At 41.8% G+C, this 22498-nt stretch overlaps 1 protein-coding gene across 1 annotated transcript in view; it reads left to right on the forward strand.

Annotated features, from left to right (window-relative positions):
- Positions 1-22498, forward strand: part of scube3 (signal peptide, CUB domain, EGF-like 3) — a gene marked incomplete at its 5' end in the record, with an annotated part of 96209 nt that overhangs the window by 22257 nt on the left and 51454 nt on the right. Inside the window, one exon of the mRNA XM_068337134.1 lies at positions 3750-3875. Within this exon, the coding sequence (XP_068193235.1) occupies positions 3750-3875 (126 nt within the window). The remainder of the gene's footprint in view (positions 1-3749; positions 3876-22498) is intronic.

A 22498-nucleotide genomic window follows, 5' to 3' on the forward strand; every position in this document is an offset into this window, starting at 1 on the left:
GGGTGGGTTCATTCTGATGGGCAATAGTGGGTTCTATTTGCCCCGCACTGGACAGCAAGGAGGTACTTACACCCTGAACAGAATCTCATTCTACTACATGTGTTCAGACGGATCAGTGAAGCTCCTAGTTACCCTGTCTTACCCCATTAAAACCCCTGATGACCCCCCCAGAGGTGGGACAAAACATTAGAGCAGCAAACAGCTTCACGTTGGTCAGATTTTAAAACTGGTGAAAACTGTTTGTTTGTCACCATGAGATGAGATGATAGATGAATAAAAACTCTGATATCTGGCCTCATTCTGACTGAAAATACACACTGATGGTTTAGTTCACTAGTAGTTTATCTGTATTAATCTGTCCATGAGATGTGAGTCTAAATCACATGTGTCAAACTCAAGGCCCAGGGGCCAAATGTGGCCCCCCACATCATTCAATGTGGCCCGTGAGAGCAGAAAAGGTCAGAGTGTCTAAAATAAATAGGTCAGTGTGCTTTGAACAAAAACTACATTTCCCACAATGCAGTAGTTCAGCCCATTTTAACTCTAACTAAACGTAGTGAACAAAGTTAACATCCTAACTTGTGTCTGATGTTGTTTTTCTTTATTGATTGATAGTTTGATCCTTGATTGATGGAGTTCTGTGGGTTTAATAACCTGACAAATGAAAAGGATTTATGTTAGAACAGAGAAACAAACAAACATGTTTTTTCTGTCTAACTGTAATGTTTGGAACTAGAATCAGTCAGAAATTCAGTTATTTAACATTAAGGAGTAGTTACATTTAGTTACATTACACTGAGTTACATTTAGTTACATTTATTAGTTACATTAGGAGTAGTTACATTTAGTTACATTACACTGAGTTACATTTAGTTACATTTATTAGTTACATTAAGGAGTAGTTACATTTAATTACATTACACTGAGTTACATTTAGTTACATTTATTAGTTACATTAAGGAGTAGTTACATTTAGTTACATTACACTGAGTTACATTTAGTTACATTTATTAGTTACATTAAGGAGTAGTTACATTTAGTTACATTACACTGAGTTACATTTAGTTACATTTATTAGTTACATTAAGGAGTAGTTACATTTAGTTACATTTATTAGTTACATTAAGGAGTAGTTACATTTAGTTACATTACACTGATTTACATTTAGTTACATTTATTAGTTACATTAAGGAGTAGTTACATTTAGTTACATTACACTGAGTTACATTTAGTTACATTTATTAGTTACATTAAGGAGTAGTTACATTTAGTTACATTACACTGAGTTACATTTAGTTACATTTATTAGTAACATTAAGGAGTAGTTACATTTAGTTACATTACACTGAGTTACATTTAGTTACATTATTAGTTACATTAAGGAGTAGTTACATTTAGTTACATTATTAGTTACATTAAGGAGTAGTTACATTTAGTTACATTACATTGAGTTACATTTAGTTACATTTATTAGTTACATTAAGGAGTAGTTACATTTAGTTACATTACACTGAGTTACATTTAGTTACATTTATTAGTTACATTAAGGAGTAGTTACATTTAGTTACATTACACTGAGTTACATTTAGTTACATTCATTAGTTACATCTGGCCCTTTGAGGACAGCCGTTATACTGACGTGGCCCCCGGTGAGATGAGTTTGACCCCCCTGGTCTAGATGTGAACTTAAATTTTTTATTCATTGTTCTTTCATCTTGTTAGTAGGTCTAGTTCTCTTTCTGCTGAACACGTCAGACCGCTCTTTAATTAATGCTGTCATCAAGACTTGTGAAACCACAAGGTCTTCTTTTGTACCAATTAGCGCAGTTAGAAATAAGGTGTTAATTAATTTGGAGCTGCTGCTGGTTCACTTTCTGATTCTGTGAGGAGCCACACCAGCACTTTTACTGTCTTTGCTAGTTTTTGCTGCTTTATTAATTTGTTGGCGTTCGGCTCAGGAACGCAGATGTGAGTGGAACTGATGGTCACACGTGTAGAAGGTCCTGCTGTCACGTGTAGAAGGTCCTGCTGTCACGTGTAGAAGGTCCTGCTGTCACGTATAGAAGGTCCTGCTGTCACGTGTAGAAGGTCCTGCTGTCACGTGTTGAAGGTCCTGCTGTCACGTATAGAAGGTCCTGCTGTCACGTGTAGAAGGTCCTGCTGTCACGTGTTGAATGTCCTGCTGTCACGTGTAGAAGGTCCTGCTGTCACGTGTTGAATGTCCTGCTGTCACGTGTTGAAGGTCCTGCTGTCACGTATAGAAGGTCCTGCTGTCACGTGTAGAAGGTCCTGCTGTCACGTGTTGAAGGTCCTGCTGTCACGTATAGAAGGTCCTGCTGTCACGTGTAGAAGGTCCTGCTGTCACGTGTTGAATGTCCTGCTGTCACGTGTTGAAGGTCCTGCTGTCACGTGTTGAAGGTCCTGCTGTCACGTGTAGAAGGTCCTGCTGTCACGTGTTGAAGGTCCTGCTCTCACGTGTAGAAGGTCCTGCTGTCACGTATAGAAGGTCCTGCTGTCACGTGTAGAAGGTCCTGCTGTCACGTGTAGAAGGTCCTGCTGTCACGTGTTGAAGGTCCTGCTGTCACGTGTAGAAGGTCCTGCTGTCACGTGTAGAAGGTCCTGCTGTCACGTGTTGAAGGTCCTGCTGTCACGTGTTGAAGGTCCTGCTGTCACGTGTTGAAGGTCCTGCTGTCACGTGTTGAAGGTCCTGCTGTCACGTGTAGAAGGTCCTGCTGTCACGTGTTGAAGGTCCTGCTGTCACGTGTATAAGGTCCTGCTCTCACGTGTTGAAGGTCCTGCTGTCACGTGTTGAAGGTCCTGCTGTCACGTGTTGAAGGTCCTGCTCTCACGTGTAGAAGGTCCTGCTGTCACGTGTTGAAGGTCCTGCTGTCACGTGTTGAAGGTCCTGCTGTCACGTGTTGAAGGTCCTGCTGTCACGTGTTGAAGGTCCTGCTGTCACGTGTTGAAGGTCCTGCTCTCACGTGTTGAAGGTCCTGCTGTCACGTGTTGAAGGTCCTGCTGTCACGTGTTGAAGGTCCTGCTGTCACGTGTTGAAGGTCCTGCTGTCACGTGTTGAAGGTCCTGCTGTCACGTCTAGAAGGTCCTGCTGTCACGTGTAGAAGGTCCTGCTGTCACGTGTTGAAGGTCCTGCTGTCACGTGTTGAAGGTCCTGCTGTCACGTGTTGAAGGTCCTGCTGTCACGTGTTGAAGGTCCTGCTGTCACGTGTTGAAGGTCCTGCTGTCACGTGTAGAAGGTCCTGCTGTCACGTGTATAAGGTCCTGCTCTCACGTGTTGAAGGTCCTGCTGTCACGTGTTGAAGGTCCTGCTGTCACGTGTTGAAGGTCCTGCTCTCACGTGTTGAAGGTCCTGCTCTCACGTGTTGAAGGTCCTGCTCTCACGTGTTGAATGTCCTGCTGTCACGTGTTGAAGGTCCTGCTGTCACGTGTTGAAGGTCCTGCTGTCACGTGTTGAAGGTCCTGCTCTCACGTGTTGAAGGTCCTGCTGTCACGTGTTGAAGGTCCTGCTGTCACGTGTTGAAGGTCCTGCTGTCACGTGTTGAAGGTCCTGCTGTCACGTGTTGAAGGTCCTGCTGTCACGTCTAGAAGGTCCTGCTGTCACGTGTAGAAGGTCCTGCTGTCACGTGTTGAAGGTCCTGCTGTCACGTGTTGAAGGTCCTGCTGTCACGTCTAGAAGGTCCTTCTGTCACGTGTAGAAGGTCCTGCTCTCACGCCGTTTCTCTCTCCTTCAGATGTGGACGAGTGTGCGACCGAGTACAACGGCGGCTGCGTCCACGAGTGCATCAACATCCCAGGAAATTACAGGTGCACATGCTATGATGGCTTCCGCTTGGCACACGATGGCCACAATTGTCTAGGTGAGTGTGTGTGTGTGTGTGTGTGTGTGTGTGTGTGTGTGTGTGTGTGTGTGTGTGTGTGTGCGTGTGTGTGTGTGTCACAGCTGACCTAATTATGCAGGAGACCGTGGTCTGAGGGTTTTGTCAGATGCATGAAGTGTGTGTGTCAGATGAAGTGTGTGTGTCAGGTGAAGTGTGTGTGTCAGGTGAATGTTCCACCAGTGAACCGTCCCTGTAAACACGGACACTTTAAGTGAAGCAGAAACCACTTCCTGTTTGTGAGCTCCTAAACACAAACTTTAGTCGTCTGTGTTTCCTGACTTCCTGTCCTGGTCTCTGAAACCCAGATCAGACCCTGTTTCTCCTCACAAACACCTCCGTGTGGTTACAGCCTCAGCGTGATGCTGGTCACGGAACAGCACAGCACAGGGCAACACACGGGTTAACACACAGAGTAACACACGGGGTAACACACGGGGTAACACACGGGTTAACACACAGAGTAACACACGGGGTAACACACGGGGTAACACACGGGTTAACACACAGAGTAACACACGGGGTAACACACACGGTAACACACAGGGTAACACACGGGGTAACACACGGGGTAACACACGGGGTAACACACGGGGTAACACATGGGGTAACACACGGGGTAACACACGGGGTAACACACAGGGTAACACACAGGGTAACACACGGGGTAACACACGGGGTAACACACGGGGTAACACACAGGGTAACACACGGGGTAACACACGGGGTAACACACAGGGTAACACACGGGGTAACACACGGGGTAACACACGGGTTAACACACAGAGTAACACACGGGGTAACACACACGGTAACACACAGGGTAACACACGGGGTAACACACGGGGTAACACACGGGGTAACACATGGGGTAACACACGGGGTAACACACGGGGTAACACACAGGGTAACACACGGGGTAACACACGGGTTAACACACAGAGTAACACACGGGGTAACACACGGGGTAACACACGGGTTAACACACAGAGTAACACACGGGGTAACACACACGGTAACACACAGGGTAACACACGGGGTAACACACGGGGTAACACACGGGGTAACACACGGGGTAACACATGGGGTAACACACGGGGTAACACACGGGGTAACACACAGGGTAACACACAGGGTAACACACAGGGTAACACACGGGGTAACACACGGGGTAACACACACAGGGTTGTCATTTGCGTGTGTTTTTGGTCTCTGACACACATTCTCTGACAGAGACACACGATGGTCAGACCGAGAGTCTCTGGGACACCAGCTGTAAATGTTCCTCATCCAGCAGAAAGATTCAGTGTGTTCTGATCTGGAGCCAGTTTCTGGTCACCAGACTCACCTGTGTGACTCACCTGTGTGACTCACCTGTGTGATTCACCTGTGTGACTCACCTGTGTGACTCACCTGTGTGACTCACCTGTGTGACTCACCTGTGTGATTCACCTGTGTGATTCACCTGTGTGTTTCACCTGTGTGACTCACCTGTGTGATTCACCTGTGTGACTCACCTGTGTGACTCACCTGTGTGATTCACCTGTGTGACTCACCTGTGTGATTCACCTGTGTGATTCTGTCTGATTAAAATCGACCAATCAGCAACAGGTGTGCTGGTTCTAAGCTGCAGTGAGAGAGGAGTTAGTTCGACCCCCCAGAGAACAAGTTAATGCAGAAAAACAGACAGGTATTACTACAGATATTACTACAGATATTACTACAGGTATTACTACAGGTATTACTACAGATATTAATACAGATACTACTACAGATATTACTACAGATATTACTACAGATATTAGTACAGGTATTGCTACAGATATTACTACAGATATTACTACAGATATTACTACAGATACTACTACAGATATTACTACAGATATTACTACAGATATTACTACAGATATTACTACAGGTATCACTACAGATATTACTACAGATATTACTACAGATATTACTACAGATACTACTACAGATATTACTACAGATATTACTACAGATATTACTACAGATATTACTACAGGTATCACTACAGATATTACTACAGATATTACTACAGATATTACTACAGATACTACTACAGATATTACTACAGATGTTACTACAGATATTACTACAGATATTACTACAGGTATCACTACAGATATTACTACAGATATTACTACAGGTATTACTACAGGTATTACTACAGGTATTACTACAGGTGTTACTACAGGTATCACTACAGATATTATTACAGATTTTACTACAGATATTACTACAGACATTACTACAGATATTAATACAGATATTACTACAAGTATTACTACAGATATTACTAAATGTGTGTGAAGGTTCTTGGTTCAGTGTCCACAGGAGAAAATATGAATTAAAGGCAAAGAAAAATATTGAGTGAAAAGCAAAAGTAAAGTAAAAAAAACCTGCGTTACATCTTTATTTCTAAAACGCTTTTTTTAAACGACTACCAGGCTTTAACATTTTGATAAAACTAATATATAGTTTGACTCTTTTTTTCTCTTCACAGTTACGATCTTATTAATAAAAACGTTTAACTTAACAGTTTGTTTAGTTTAACTATTGGTTAAACTCAATCCTTGCGTACGGTTCTACCGTACATATTCTGTTATTATTGTTGAGATGCTCAAGCGTCATGTTGGGATGCACACATTTTTCGTGAGGTGCATCCCAGGATGCACTGCTTTCTGGAGGTAACATGAACTCCACACACCAGCCCCACGGTGACGCCAGTAGGATTCAGGCAAACACTCACGTTCAGATCGATATAAACCTGTGGTGACTTGGAATGTCCTTGAAAGTCTCTCCTCCTCTTCCTCTCTTAGACTATTTGCCACCCCCCCCCCCCTTCTGTCTGGTCCTCGCTCGTACAGTTTTATCTTCGGTGTAAACCAGGGCTATTTTCCAAACCATTTAGCAGCGGCGTTCAGCTGTGTGTGGATCATTTGCTGCGCTGCGGTTCAGCTCCTGCCTTGCGTGCAGGTGTGTAATTGCGATCTACGGCTGTGTATCTGCTGCTGATGCATCAAACGGCGCCGCATCGATCCGTCGCTGTGATGTAACGTGTGGAATGGGGAAACACACTCCATCAAACACACTTTTCGCTTCTCTAACTTCTGTGGCTCTGTTTGATTTGACTAATTTCAGGCCTGAGATTGATGGATGCCCTCGTGTGTCTGAAGACATCCATCTAACCGTTGGATGAGCATCAGTCTGACTCGGAGCGTAGATTCCCTGAACCCTACGTTTGCAGCTGTCAACTAAAAATCCCAACAGTCGCCTGGAAACCTCAAAGGAGTCCAGAGACTAGTGTCTCTGCAGACTTAACTCATTGTAAGGCCTGAACTCTGCTCTGCTAAGGAAATAATCCTCAGCACAAACACTAGACGGGGGGGGGGGGTGGAGCTGAGGATTCATGTTAAGACCCCGGCTTCCTCTTCCAGGTTTAAGCTCTTTCTGGCCCCTGAGAACAGATTAGTCCCTTTGGCCCCGGACTGGGGAGCAGCTGGCTCCTGCACAGGGTCAGACGTACAGGGCGCTTATAGAACAGATGTGGCTTCAGGGTCGGAAACCTCCACCTGATCCTCAAAGGTTCACGTTGAGTTGAAAGGAGCTTCTCTTTGGATTGATTCCACCTTGTTTTCCCTCAAAGCTGCGTTGAGATGTGTTGACTGTCAGCAGCTGGGGCCAGAGGCCGTTTGCTTCGGATTCTCCTGACCATTTACTCCCCCCTGGTGAACACAGAACCCCAGGAATGGAGCGTCAGGAGCGTCAGAGATATCCACTGACTGAGACTTCAAATCCTCCAAGGTCACTGGGATTAATAGAAACCTAGATTTCAAGCAGATCCTAAAGTTTCTCCCTCAGCACACTCTATGCATGCTGGGCGTTGACCAATCAGGTGTCTGACACCTCCCACATGACCTTTGAGTAGCTGTTTGACCTCAGCAGGCCCTGCTAGATGCTGAATTGATGATTCCTCCTCTAATGGCGGTGATTACAGTATTTTCCACACTATAAGGCGCACTGGACTATAAGGCGCACCCCAATGAATGGCTTATTCTACATGTTTCCATGTATAAGACACACTGGATTATAAGACGCACTGTTGGTGTTTGTGAACATGAAAGGCTTTAGGTCCTTGTGGTGCGGATAAAACTGAATGTAGGTTTTGGTGATCAAACTTGTTGAAATCAGAGTTTGTGGCGTCTTTCCTGCAGCATCCATCTCTGTCAGAGCTCCGTCCGGTCCGGATGTGGTCCAGGACCTTCTGTCTGGTCTTGACTGTCATCCATTTGTGCCAGGACACGTGCACGCCCCCGTGCACGCCCCCGTGCACGCCCACATGCACGCCGCCTCTGTTTACTTGCTGTTGCACGTCCCACACGGCTCCTTGTAATTGGACGTGTTGGCAGCATAATAATGCTGGGCGGGGGGCAGGAGGCGGGGGCAGGAGGCGGGGGCAGGAGGCGGGGGCAGGAGGCGGTGTAGCGTGAAGCAGAACACTGCTGTCGCAGCGGCGGCGCTCTGGTTCCTGAGTCACCACCCCACCCCACTCTACAACCCCCCCACACCCCACAAAGATGTCAGGGAGTCAACAAGGTGGAAGCAACGCAAGATCACAACACGCGGCTCACGACCCTGTGGGGGGGGCGGGGGGCGCTGTATAATTTACCTGCACCTCAAACAGACGTGAAGCTAATAGGAGAGATTCCATCTCTCTACCAGGCAGGACCTGATCCTGCAGATGGAGGGGGGGTTCAGTCCACACACCTCCTTTATGGAGGGGGCTGTAACGGCTTTCTGGGTCTTAGGAAAAACAGAGGAATCAATGTCAATTTAATCCAAAACACACATCCTCTTTCGAATGAAAACCAGATGACGGAGGGCTATTAGTTCCCCCTGTAGCGCCGCCGTCCCCTCGTTTATGACCCATGTGTTTGGTTTGAGGTCCTGCAGGAGCCCGGGGGCCCGCCGACGGCCCCCAGTTCATTAAACCACCTCAAGTCGCTTCACATCGGAATAACGCCGACAAACAGTCACGACTCTTCTGTCGGGGATTAAGTGTGTGTGTGTGTGTGTGTGTGTGTGTGTGTGTGTGTGTGTGTGTGTGTGTTTGTCATTATTACGTCGCGGGGACCACCACCTGATAACACAATCACGCCGTGGGGACCAAAATCTTTGTGGGGACCAAAATGCCGGTCCTCACCATTCTGACCATAGATTCACTTATAGATAGGTATATAGACTTACCCGCCAAAGTTTGAAAGAAAGTCTCATAATTCACCAACAGCACTGGTTCTGTGCTTAAGTGTGCTTAGCGGGTCTACTCTCGTTCGCCCCCTGTAGGCAGGAGCAACAATTGCACACAACACACACTTAAGCACACTTCCGGATGTGACGTCAGCATGGGTTAGTTAGATTGGACAAAGGGACATTTCAGGCGGGTGGAGATGTCTCTCCACCATTACCCGCCCTTACCGACTGTTACTGACTGTAACAAACACATGCTCCTTCATCTACCAACATGAACAGACCGCATGGCATGGATTAAATCACTAAGGAGAAGAGTTTGGGATAAATTAAGTGGAGGAGCAACTCCTGCCAACTTTGAGGTAAGCCATGCTTTCAGTTTATTTTATTTTTTTTGTTTTAGGAGTGTCTTGTTGGGTTTCTTTGTCGATTGAAGTGCTTTGTCTGCTGAGTGATTAATTTTATATAGCTAGCTAGCTAGCTAGCTAGCTTGATAGAGATAGCTAGGTAGAGAGCTAGATAGGTAACTAGCTAGATGGATAGATAGACAGTAGCCAGATAGATAGATAAATAGATATAAAGATAGCAAGATAGCTAGATAACTAGCTAGAGAGATAGCTAGATAGTTAGCGAGATAGCTATATAGAACAAAAATAGCTAGTTAGACAGATAGCTAGATAGACAGATAGCTAGATAGCTAGTCAGACAGACAGACAGACAGACAGTAGCTAGATAGATAAATAGATATAAAGATAGCAAGATAGCTAGATAACTAGCTAGAGAGATAGCTAGATAGTTAGTGAGATAGCTATATTGAACATAGATAGCTAGTTAGACAGATAGCTAGATAAATAGCTAGTCAGACAGACAGACAGGCAGTAGCTAGATAGATAGATAAATAGATATAAAGATAGCAAGATAGCTAGATAACTAGCTAGAGAGATAGCTAGATAGTTAGTGAGATAGCTATATTGAACATAGATAGCTAGTTAGACAGATAGCTAGATAAATAGCTAGTCAGACAGACAGACAGGCAGTAGCTAGATAGATAGATAAATAGATATAAAGATAGCAAGATAGCTAGATAACTAGCTAGAGAGATAGCTAGATAGACAGATAGCTAGATAGCTAGTCACACAGACAGACAGACAGTAGCTAGATAGGTAGATAGAAAGATAGCTAGATAGCTAGCTAGAGAGATAGCTAGATACTGTAGCTAGCCAGTTAGCTATATTGAAGATAGATAGCTAGTTACACAGATAGCTAGATAGACAGATAGCTAGATAGCTAGTCAGATAGACAGACAGGCAGATGGATAGCTAGATGGATAGATAGACAGTAGCCAGATAGATAGATAAATATATATAAAGATAGCAAGATAGCTAGATAACTAGCTAGAGAGATAGCTAGATAGTTAGCGAGATAGCTATATAGAACAAAAATAGCTAGTTAGACAGATAGCTAGATAGACAGATAGCTAGATAGCTAGTCACACAGACAGACAGACAGTAGCTAGATAGATAGATAAATAGATATAAAGATAGCAAGATAGCTAGATAACTAGCTAGAGAGATAGCTAGATAGTTAGCAAGATAGCTATATTGAACATAGATAGCTAGTTAGACAGATAGCTAGATAAATAGCTAGTCAGACAGACAGACAGGCAGTAGCTAGATAGATAGATAAATAGATATAAAGATAGCAAGATAGCTAGATAACTAGCTAGAGAGATAGCTAGATAGTTAGCAAGATAGCTATATTGAACATAGATAGCTAGTTAGACAGATAGCTAGATAAATAGCTAGTCAGACAGACAGACAGGCAGTAGCTAGATAGATAGATAAATAGATATAAAGATAGCAAGATAGCTAGATAGCTAGATAGACAGATAGCTAGATAGCTAGTCACACAGACAGACAGACAGTAGCTAGATAGGTAGATAGAAAGATAGCTAGATAGCTAGCTAGAGAGATAGCTAGATACTGTAGCTAGCCAGTTAGCTATACTGAAGATAGATAGCTAGTTACACAGATAGCTAGATAGACAGATAGCTAGATAGCTAGTCAGATAGACAGACAGTAGCTAGATAGATAGATAGATAGATAGATAGCTAGATAGATAGATAGCTAGAGAGATAGCTAGATACTGTAGCTAGCCAGTTAGCTATATTGAAGATAGATAGCTAGTTAGATAGCTAGTTACATAGATAGATAGATAGATAGATAGATAGATAGATAGATAGATAGATAGATAGATAGATAGATAGATAGATAGATAGATAGACGGATGGATGGACAAATAGATATTTTGTTAATACTGGAGGAAAATATGTCATTACATAACATACAAATTGGATAAAATTGTGTATTGTGAAAACATTAATAACATAAAATTGTGTTTTATGTTATCAAGTCCTGTCCTGATGTGCTGGTTTTTATTTGTACAAAATTCTATAATTGGTTTTCCATGTTCCTTAGTTACGTTAAACTAGGCTACCTCAAACACACTAGTTGGAAGGACAATATCTTTCGGCTTGCCTGGGAATGCATATGTTTTATGTTATCAAGTCTTGTCCTGGTTGTGCTGGTTTTTATTTGTGTTAAATTCTATAATTGTTTTTCTCCATATTCCTTAGCTAAGCTAAGCTACCTTAAATACATTTGCTGGAGGGACTATGTCTAACGGCTTGCCTGGGAATGCGTGTGTTTTATGTTATCAAGTCCTGTCCTGGTAGTGCTTGTATTTATTTGTACAAAATTATATAATTGATTTTCTCCATATTCTTTAGCTAAGCTCAGCTAAGCTACCTTAAATACACTAGCTGGAGGGACAATGTCTCTCAACTGGCCTGGAAACGCGTGTGTTTTATGTTATCAAGTCCTGTCCTGGTTGTGCTGGTTTTTATTTGTACAAAATTATGTAATTGGTTTTCCATATTCCTTAGCTAAACTAAGCTACCTTAAACAGACTAACTGTAACCATAACCTACCCCCACCTCCACCCCATGAAGGCCTGGCCTCTGCTCTTTCTACAGCATGCCCAAGCACGGTTGTGTACTGTACATTATACAGAGTAAAAGAAATGTTTTAAACATATTTGGCTCTGGTGACGGTAAACCAAGTGGTGCAATTTACATCATTTTGTGAACTATAGTGTTGTATATATTGATTTAAATTGTGTGTTTATTTGAGTTATTTTCCTGAAAATGTTATGTCACGAAAGAGAAAATACCTATCCTTGGTGAAAATAATAGTGAAAAATGATAATAAGTGAAAATCGATCAGAAATTAACCGTCTTTTAGCTTTACATGCAAAAGTCTCTTATTTACGTGACTGCACTCGAACGCATTTCAGGTGAGGTTCCCCACAATAGAGGAGAAGGCTCAGCGGTTGGACTTTAAAACAGCTTGCTACTGTTACACTCGAGAAGAATTGAACCCTTCCTTACTGTTTTGAGAGACGATTCTGAGTGTTGGATTACTTTATGACACGAAAACGTGACTATTATGGACGCGGTGACAGGTAGGCCGGAAGCCTGTCCACGAGGCGAGAGCGTCATCATTCAGCTTTTATTTTAATCGTGTAAATAAGGAGATCGTTTGGGAACACTACCCTGGAGCCTGGCGGTATTTATTAACGATTTATTGTGCACCGAAGAATGGACTGAGATAGTAATGCGAAGACAAAGGTGTACGGATTTATACCCCAAACACACTAACACAGGAAAGTTATATGCAAGAGGCCTGACATATCTTCTAATGGTGAATTATAACGTTTCATATTTTACTGATGCTTTATGATGAAACGGGCTTACAGCTGAGATTGATGCGATTGTGTTTGACTCGAGTTGGTTAGGATAATGTTTCCTATGTTCACCGGTAACCGGACGTGCTCATGATGCTTAGTACCCCTGGCAATAGTATTGGCATTATTATATTTGTATTTATGGTCCGACATCTGAATAGAGAATATGTTTGAGTCTTAATCGGTTTTATTTGTGGTTTGTTATGAAGCTACAATTGTAAAGATCTCATGCTTCCTTGTTATTGTGAAGGACAAATATAAGAATGTGATTACTTTTGTGCACGTAACATGACTATTACGGCACTATTAATAACGTGACGACAAGCACCTTAGAGACTACATATATTCGTGATGTATTTGTTGTGCGCCCCAGAAGCAGTTAAGGGTTCAACGTGTGATTAAATGTGTACGGAGTCAAACTCCAGACACACAAAGCCATATTTTCTGGCAGTGAGTCATGACGTTTCTTAATTTTACCAATACTAAAGAGTTTACGGCTGGGATCGATGTGATTGCGGTAAGTTGTGCGCGGATTTGACTACTGGCTAGTATAATGTTAACTGTTAGCTGCTAACAGGACATGTTAATAAAGTTGATAAAGTAAATTTAGCTGTAATATTTGGGGTCGCTCTTAGTATTTATGGTCCGACAACTGAATGGAGAGGATGTTCGAGTGTGACAAGGTTTTATTTGGGGTTTGTCAGCTAAGCAGCAGCCTTAAATTGAACGTTAGTATATATTTTAATTTTACATCGCTGTGCTGTGTGTACATCGGCATTCATACCGGTAAAGTACCGCCTGTCCGCCACATGAGGAGCATCAAAACATTACCACGTGCGTCTGTGCTGAGCTCTGTTCAGGCCGGTAAAGCCACACAAGTGACGTTATCCTAGTCTGTGAGTTATGGGGCAAAAGTTACCAGTTTAAGTTACTCAGTGTCATAGATGGTAAATTAATCTTTGTCCGAAAGGTGTACCCGTCTTTACATGAATTGTTAGGTAATGCTAAGTAAGGACAAATGTGAACTACCCTAAATTGATTGTAATTTAGTTTAGTTTATTTGTTTAGCACATGTTCAGTACAAGTACAAAAACTGTGCAAGGTGGGAACGAAGCCTTATTAGGCTTGTACAGAGTTCCACACCTGCCTGTATCAAATTTAAGACATGTAGGCCAAACAATCAACTGAAGAAAACAACAAAAAATTGCGTATTCCAAAAACAAGAAGGCAGCAAAGACAAATCACGCACAATCAGTACAAAAAATGGATTAACACATCTGTCAGAAGAACAAATGCAAAGATCAGGAAGACAGAAGTATTTTTTTAGACAATTTTTGAAAACAGAGAAGGAGGATATTGATCGCAGTGTTGGGCTTAATTCACTCCAGAGCTTAGAACCTCTAAAAGTGATGTTGAATTGGTGTTTTGAAGGTCGGTATATGGTAAAAGTAGACTGTTGTTGCTATATGTAGTTTGATATGTATGGACATGTGTAGTGGGGGTGAATACATTCTGTAGGGTGACTGGAAGTTCTTGATTCCTATATATAAATTTGTGTGTGAATAAGCATGTTTGATAAATATTTATTTTGTCAATGGATAGTACCTGGTATTTGTTGAATAGGGGTGCCGAGGGTGCATATCTGTTAGAGTGAGGAATCATTCTAAGGTATTTTTTTTGTATGACACATAGTTTTCTTAAGTATGTAGGATATGTAGCTGCCCAGACGATGTTGCAGTAATTGATGAATGGAAACATAAAACTAATATAAAGTTAAGTGAGCTGTGGAGTGAATTAAGTGACAGACCTTTCTCAATATGCCGAGCATTTTTGCAGACCTTCTTGAGTCAAGGTCAATATGATCAGACCATTTGAGAATGCTATCTATAATAACTCCTAAAAATTTTGTACGGTGAACTAATTCTATTTCAGCATTATTAATAATTATTCTGGCTAAATCTATGGGATAATGTTTGTTTGTATTACAGAAGATCATGAAATTACATTTTTTCACATTGAGGGTGAGTTTGTTCAAATGAAACCATTTTGCGATAGAAGATAATTCTTGATTGACGGTTTGAATTAAAATAATGAAATCTTTGTGTGAAGTTACAAGGTTGGTATCATCTGCAAATAATACTGGGAGGAGTTTGGTGCATGTCATGGCCATATCGTTAATATAAATTAAAAATAATAAAGGGCCCAGGATTGATTCTTGGGGAACACCATACGATATTGATAATTTCTTGGAGGAAAAACCAGCTAGATGGACATATTGTTCTCGATTTGTGAGATAGTTTCTGAACCATTTCAGGGCAATATCCTCCACTCCATATCTATTTAGTTTTGCGATCAATATGTCATGACTAACCGTATCAAATGCCTTACTCAGATCCAAGAACACTCCTAGGGCAAATGTTTTATTATCAAGAGCTGATGAGATATAATTAACGAGTTGTATAAGGGCGTGTTTAGTGGAATGATTTTTGCGAAAACCATATTGGTGTTGATATACTGTAGAATATTGTTGACTGCTAGGTGATTTGATAATCTGGAATAGATTAGTTTTTCCAAGATTTTGGATATGGATGGTAGAATAGATATTGGCCTGTAATTGCTGAATTCCTTGGAGTTGCCTGTCTTGAAAATGGGTATAACTTTTGCAATTTTTAAGTCCTGGGGGACATTTCCAGTTTTGAGAGACAGAGAGAGGATATGAGTGAGGGGTTTGATAATGTAGTCAATAGTCTCCTTAAGAAGGACACTCTTAATGATATGGTGAACTGATGCTGTTAAATCATTTGTATAGAAAATACACCAGGAAACTATTCAGTTGTCAGCTTGAACAGCATTTGTGGTAAATTAGACAAATAACTCATATATATACAAAGATGACATAAACATCACTGATGCTTGAATAACACTAGCTATGAATACTGTTTTCCCCTATGGTGAACTTCTCTGTGAAAGACTTTGAAATGTGGTGAAGCCTGATTTTGCTGTAACATGTAAACACACTTGATGAACTGAACGATATACATCTTAAGCATTGTTCATCATGTGATCTGCAACAGACCAGTCCTCAATATCTGATTTTTAGCCCATCCAGATTGATATCGGAAGTCTCTTTTGTAGTCTGAACTGTCCCATACCACATGAAATTTGATTTTTGCGGGACAGATTGAAACTGCATTCGGGAGGTAGTTTTGTATTGGACATGGACAGATGCGTCTCAATCTGAAGAGCTCCAAACATAATGATCGGATATGGCAGTCCATTACGCCACTGTACATGATGCAAGAGCAACGCACTAGAAGGAAGAGCGACGCATTACAGAGCAGTAAAAAATGGATATAGAAGTTGACAATGTCTCTTGTGTCACAGATTTTCTCCATCTCTACTAGACAGTGGCACTGCCAATACACTAAGGTAAACAACGTCCATGCTTGTCATCATTGTTGCCGTCGTTGCAGTTATATGACCTCACACATTACACGCACTGAACAATGCCTCCGCCCCGACTTGCTGCTACAGCAACCTGTCAGATCGGCCAATAATGTGGCCCAATCTGAACAGAGCAAGATTGCATTTGGACACTTGCTAAAAACAGTCAGCCCAGAAATCAGGTATGGAAAGAAATCTGATTGGTATCTGATTTGCCTGCAGTCTGAACAGAGCCAAATAGCGCCCTTCAGTACCTCCCATTATAACTGTTAAAAATATATCAGACCTTGTAATGAATGGATTTTTTTCAACAATGACTTGCTGTTGTGATGTTATTATTTTTGTGATATATCCCATGAAATTACCAAAGCTATACATGTCTATTTTGACATTTCATCTCCTCTTTCAAGGGTCTTGAAACATCTACACGGTCATGTCACTCTAGTGTTCATGCAACAATGAGCCGTAGGAAGACCCCTGAAACAGATGCGATTGAACATGCAGCGAAAGAGCTTTACAAAACTGGAGAGTTGGAAGTAAAGGTTTGTAAAGGTTCCTCAGGCTATGGAACAGGAAACTTTGGCCGGAACCTCTGAAGTTAAGCTTGTCATCGACACTGAGGAGGAAGCACTGGACTGCCCACCCTCACCAAACAAGGTACCACTTGTTAGTTTAAGGCTTAAACACTCAGATGTCAGGTTCGAGGTATTTGAGGGGACTGTGTGCACTGTTCCTGATGGGTGGGGGATGGGCCAGTTTCTTGCTGATTTGATAGCAAGCACACTGTCACATGTCAGGTGAGAGGTATTTGTGGGGACCCCGTGAGGTGGTTGATATAAAGCACATTTACTGATTTGCTAGCAAACACACTGTCACATGTCAGGTGAGAGGTACTTGTGGGGACTCCGTGAGGCAGTTAATATGATGCATGGTTGTAGACATTAATTTAGCCTTTTTTGTCCATGGACTCAGAGAATCCTTTTGCATTCTATATTGTTTTTATATTGCACATAATTGTTTAGCTTAACATAAATTTTATGGTGATTAAAGTACTGATGTTAATGTTGAAATTTTTCCTCAGACTGGAACAGGAAACTTTGGCTGGAACCTCTGAAGCTAAGCTTGTCATCGACACTGAGGAGGAAGCACTGGACTGCCCACCCTCACCAAACAAGGTACCACTTGTTAGTTTAAGGCTTACCTGGTTTATTAAATGTCAAACTAATTGTGCTTGAAAAGGGCAGTAGGTTAGTTATACTCTTAAAGTTGCTGTTAAGCACACTCTCAGATGTCAGGTCCGAGGTATTTGAGGGGACTTTGCAACTGTTCCTGATGGGTGGGGGATGGGCCAGTTTCTTGCTGATTTGCTAGCAAGCACACTGTCACATGTCAGGTGAGAGGTATTTGTGGGGACCCCGTTTGGTGGTTGATATAAAGCACATTTAATGAGAGTGATTTACTGTTTTTGCCCATGAAGTGGGAAGAATCTTTTGCTTGCCATGAGACAGTTAATGTGACCAGAGATCAGAACTGGTTTTCACATGAGCTTGTAGATACAGATTGGTTTCCTTGGCCCATGCTTGACCACTACATGTTGTTACCCATAATTAGTCATTACTGTGTAACTGTGAGTTATATTCATGTAATAAAAGTTATAGCAGTGGTTAGTATTTGTATTGTATTAACATCAAGGTGAAATCTATTCAGGATACATCTATTTTACTCCCAAGCACACTCAAGTGTCAGTTAAAAGGTATTTGTGGGGACTCCGTGAGGCAGTTAATATGATGCATGGTTGTAGACATTAATTTAGCCTTTTTTGTCCATGGACTCAGAGAATCCTTTTGCATTCTATATTGTTTTCATATTGCACATAATTGTTTAGCTTAACATAAATATTATGGTGATTAAAGTACTGATGTTAATGTTGAAATTTTTCCTCAGACTGGAACAGGAAACTTTGGCTGGAACCTCTGAAGCTAAGCTTGTCATCGACACTGAGGAGGAAGCACTGGACTGCCCATCCTCACCAAACAAGGTACCACTTGTTAGTTTAAGGCTTAAACACTCAGATGTCAGGTTCGAGGTATTTGAGGGGACTGTGTGCACTGTTCCTGATGGGTGGGGGATGGGCCAGTTTCTTGCTGATTTGATAGCAAGCACACTGTCACATGTCAGGTGAGAGGTATTTGTGGGGACCCCGTGAGGTGGTTGATATAAAGCACATTTACTGATTTGCTAGCAAACACACTGTCACATGTCAGGTGAGAGGTACTTGTGGGGACTCCGTGAGGCAGTTAATATGATGCATGGTTGTAGACATTAATTTAGCCTTTTTTGTCCATGGACTCAGAGAATCCTTTTGCATTCTATATTGTTTTTATATTGCACATAATTGTTTAGCTTAACATAAATTTTATGGTGATTAAAGTACTGATGTTAATGTTGAAATTTTTCCTCAGACTGGAACAGGAAACTTTGGCTGGAACCTCTGAAGCTAAGCTTGTCATCGACACTGAGGAGGAAGCACTGGACTGCCCACCCTCACCAAACAAGGTACCACTTGTTAGTTTAAGGCTTACCTGGTTTATTAAATGTCAAACTAATTGTGCTTGAAAAGGGCAGTAGGTTAGTTATACTCTTAAAGTTGCTGTTAAGCACACTCTCAGATGTCAGGTCCGAGGTATTTGAGGGGACTTTGCAACTGTTCCTGATGGGTGGGGGATGGGCCAGTTTCTTGCTGATTTGCTAGCAAGCACACTGTCACATGTCAGGTGAGAGGTATTTGTGGGGACCCCGTTTGGTGGTTGATATAAAGCACATTTAATGAGAGCGATTTACTGTTTTTGCCCATGAAGTGGGAAGAATCTTTTGCTTGCCATGAGACAGTTAATGTGACCAGAGATCAGAACTGGTTTTCACATGAGCTTGTAGATACAGATTGGTTTCCTTGGCCCATGCTTGACCACTACATGTTGTTACCCATAATTAGTCATTACTGTGTAACTGTGAGTTATATTCATGTAATAAAAGTTATAGCAGTGGTTAGTATTTGTATTGTATTAACATCAAGGTGAAATCTATTCAGGATACATCTATTTTACTCCCAAGCACACTCAAGTGTCAGTTAAAAGGTATTTGTGGGGACTCCGTGAGGCAGTTAATATGATGCATGGTTGTAGACATTAATTTAGCCTTTTTTGTCCATGGACTCAGAGAATCCTTTTGCATTCTATATTGTTTTCATATTGCACATAATTGTTTAGCTTAACATAAATATTATGGTGATTAAAGTACTGATGTTAATGTTGAAATTTTTCCTCAGACTGGAACAGGAAACTTTGGCTGGAACCTCTGAAGCTAAGCTTGTCATCGACACTGAGGAGGAAGCACTGGACTGCCCACCCTCACCAAACAAGGTACCACTTGTTAGTTTAAGGCTTAAACACTCAGATGTCAGGTTCGAGGTATTTGAGGGGACTGTGTGCACTGTTCCTGATGGGTGGGGGATGGGCCAGTTTCTTGCTGATTTGATAGCAAGCACACTGTCACATGTCAGGTGAGAGGTATTTGTGGGGACCCCGTGAGGTGGTTGATATAAAGCACATTTACTGATTTGCTAGCAAACACACTGTCACATGTCAGGTGAGAGGTACTTGTGGGGACTCCGTGAGGCAGTTAATATGATGCATGGTTGTAGACATTAATTTAGCCTTTTTTGTCCATGGACTCAGAGAATCCTTTTGCATTCTATATTGTTTTTATATTGCACATAATTGTTTAGCTTAACATAAATTTTATGGTGATTAAAGTACTGATGTTAATGTTGAAATTTTTCCTCAGACTGGAACAGGAAACTTTGGCTGGAACCTCTGAAGCTAAGCTTGTCATCGACACTGAGGAGGAAGCACTGGACTGCCCACCCTCACCAAACAAGGTACCACTTGTTAGTTTAAGGCTTACCTGGTTTATTAAATGTCAAACTAATTGTGCTTGAAAAGGGCAGTAGGTTAGTTATACTCTTAAAGTTGCTGTTAAGCACACTCTCAGATGTCAGGTTCGAGGTATTTGAGGGGACTTTGCAACTGTTCCTGATGGGTGGGGGATGGGCCAGTTCCTTACTGATTTGCTAGCAAGCACACTGTCACATGTCAGGTGAGAGGTATTTGTGGGGACCCCGTGAGGTGGTTGATGTAAAGCACATTTAATGAGAGTGATTTACTGTTTTTGCCCATGAAGTGGGAAGAATCTTTTGCTTGCCATGAGACAGTTAATGTGACCAGAGATCAAAACTGGTTTTCGCATGAGCTTGTAGATACAGATTGGTTTCCTTTGCCCATGCTTGACCACTACATGTTGTTACCCATAATTAGTCATTACTGTGTAACTGTGAGCTATATTCATGTAATAAAAGTTATAGCAGTGGTTAGTATTTGTATTGTATTGACATCAAGGTGAAATCTATTCAGGATACATCTATTTTACTCCCAAGCACACTCAAGTGTCAGTTAAAAGGTATTTGTGGGGACTCCGTGAGGCAGTTAATATGATGCATGGTTGTAGACATTAATTTAACCTTTTTTGTCCATGGACTCAGAGAATCCTTTTGCATTCTATATTGTTTTCATATTGCACATAATTGTTTAGCTTAACATAAATTTTATGGTGATTAAAGTACTGATGTTAATGTTGAAATTTTTCCTCAGACTGGAACAGGAAACTTTGGCTGGAACCTCTGAAGCTAAGCTTGTCATCGACACTGAGGAGGAAGCACTGGACTGCCCACCCTCACCAAACAAGGTACCACTTGTTAGTTTAAGGCTTACCTGGTTTATTAAAAGTCAAACTGTTTGTGCATGAAAGGGGCAGTAGGTAATTTATACTCTTAAAGTTGTTGTTAAGCACACTCTCAGATGTCAGGTCCAAGGTATTTGAGGGGGCTGTGGCAACTGTTCCTGATGGGTGGGGGATGGGCCAGTTTCTTGCTGATTTGATAGCAAGCACACTGTCACATGTCAGGTGAGAGGTATTTGTGGGGACCCCGTGAGGTGGTTGATATAAAGCACATTTACTGATTTGCTAGCAAACACACTGTCACATGTCAGGTGAGAGGTACTTGTGGGGACTCCGTGAGGCAGTTAATATGATGCATGGTTGTAGACATTAATTTAGCCTTTTTTGTCCATGGACTCAGAGAATCCTTTTCCATTCTATATTGTTTTTATATTGCACATAATTGTTTAGCTTAACATAAATTTTATGGTGATTAAAGTACTGATGTTAATGTTGAAATTTTTCCTCAGACTGGAACAGGAAACTTTGGCTGGAACCTCTGAAGCTAAGCTTGTCATCGACACTGAGGAGGAAGCACTGGACTGCCCACCCTCACCAAACAAGGTACCACTTGTTAGTTTAAGGCTTACCTGGTTTATTAAATGTCAAACTAATTGTGCTTGAAAAGGGCAGTAGGTTAGTTATACTCTTAAAGTTGCTGTTAAGCACACTCTCAGATGTCAGGTCCGAGGTATTTGAGGGGACTTTGCAACTGTTCCTGATGGGTGGGGGATGGGCCAGTTTCTTGCTGATTTGCTAGCAAGCACACTGTCACATGTCAGGTGAGAGGTATTTGTGGGGACCCCGTTTGGTGGTTGATATAAAGCACATTTAATGAGAGTGATTTACTGTTTTTGCCCATGAAGTGGGAAGAATCTTTTGCTTGCCATGAGACAGTTAATGTGACCAGAGATCAGAACTGGTTTTCACATGAGCTTGTAGATACAGATTGGTTTCCTTGGCCCATGCTTGACCACTACATGTTGTTACCCATAATTAGTCATTACTGTGTAACTGTGAGTTATATTCATGTAATAAAAGTTATAGCAGTGGTTAGTATTTGTATTGTATTAACATCAAGGTGAAATCTATTCAGGATACATCTATTTTACTCCCAAGCACACTCAAGTGTCAGTTAAAAGGTATTTGTGGGGACTCCGTGAGGCAGTTAATATGATGCATGGTTGTAGACATTAATTTAGCCTTTTTTGTCCATGGACTCAGAGAATCCTTTTGCATTCTATATTGTTTTC

This window comes from Antennarius striatus, chromosome 2 (assembly GCF_040054535.1).
Source record: "Antennarius striatus isolate MH-2024 chromosome 2, ASM4005453v1, whole genome shotgun sequence".
Lineage (NCBI taxonomy): Eukaryota > Metazoa > Chordata > Actinopteri > Lophiiformes > Antennariidae > Antennarius > Antennarius striatus.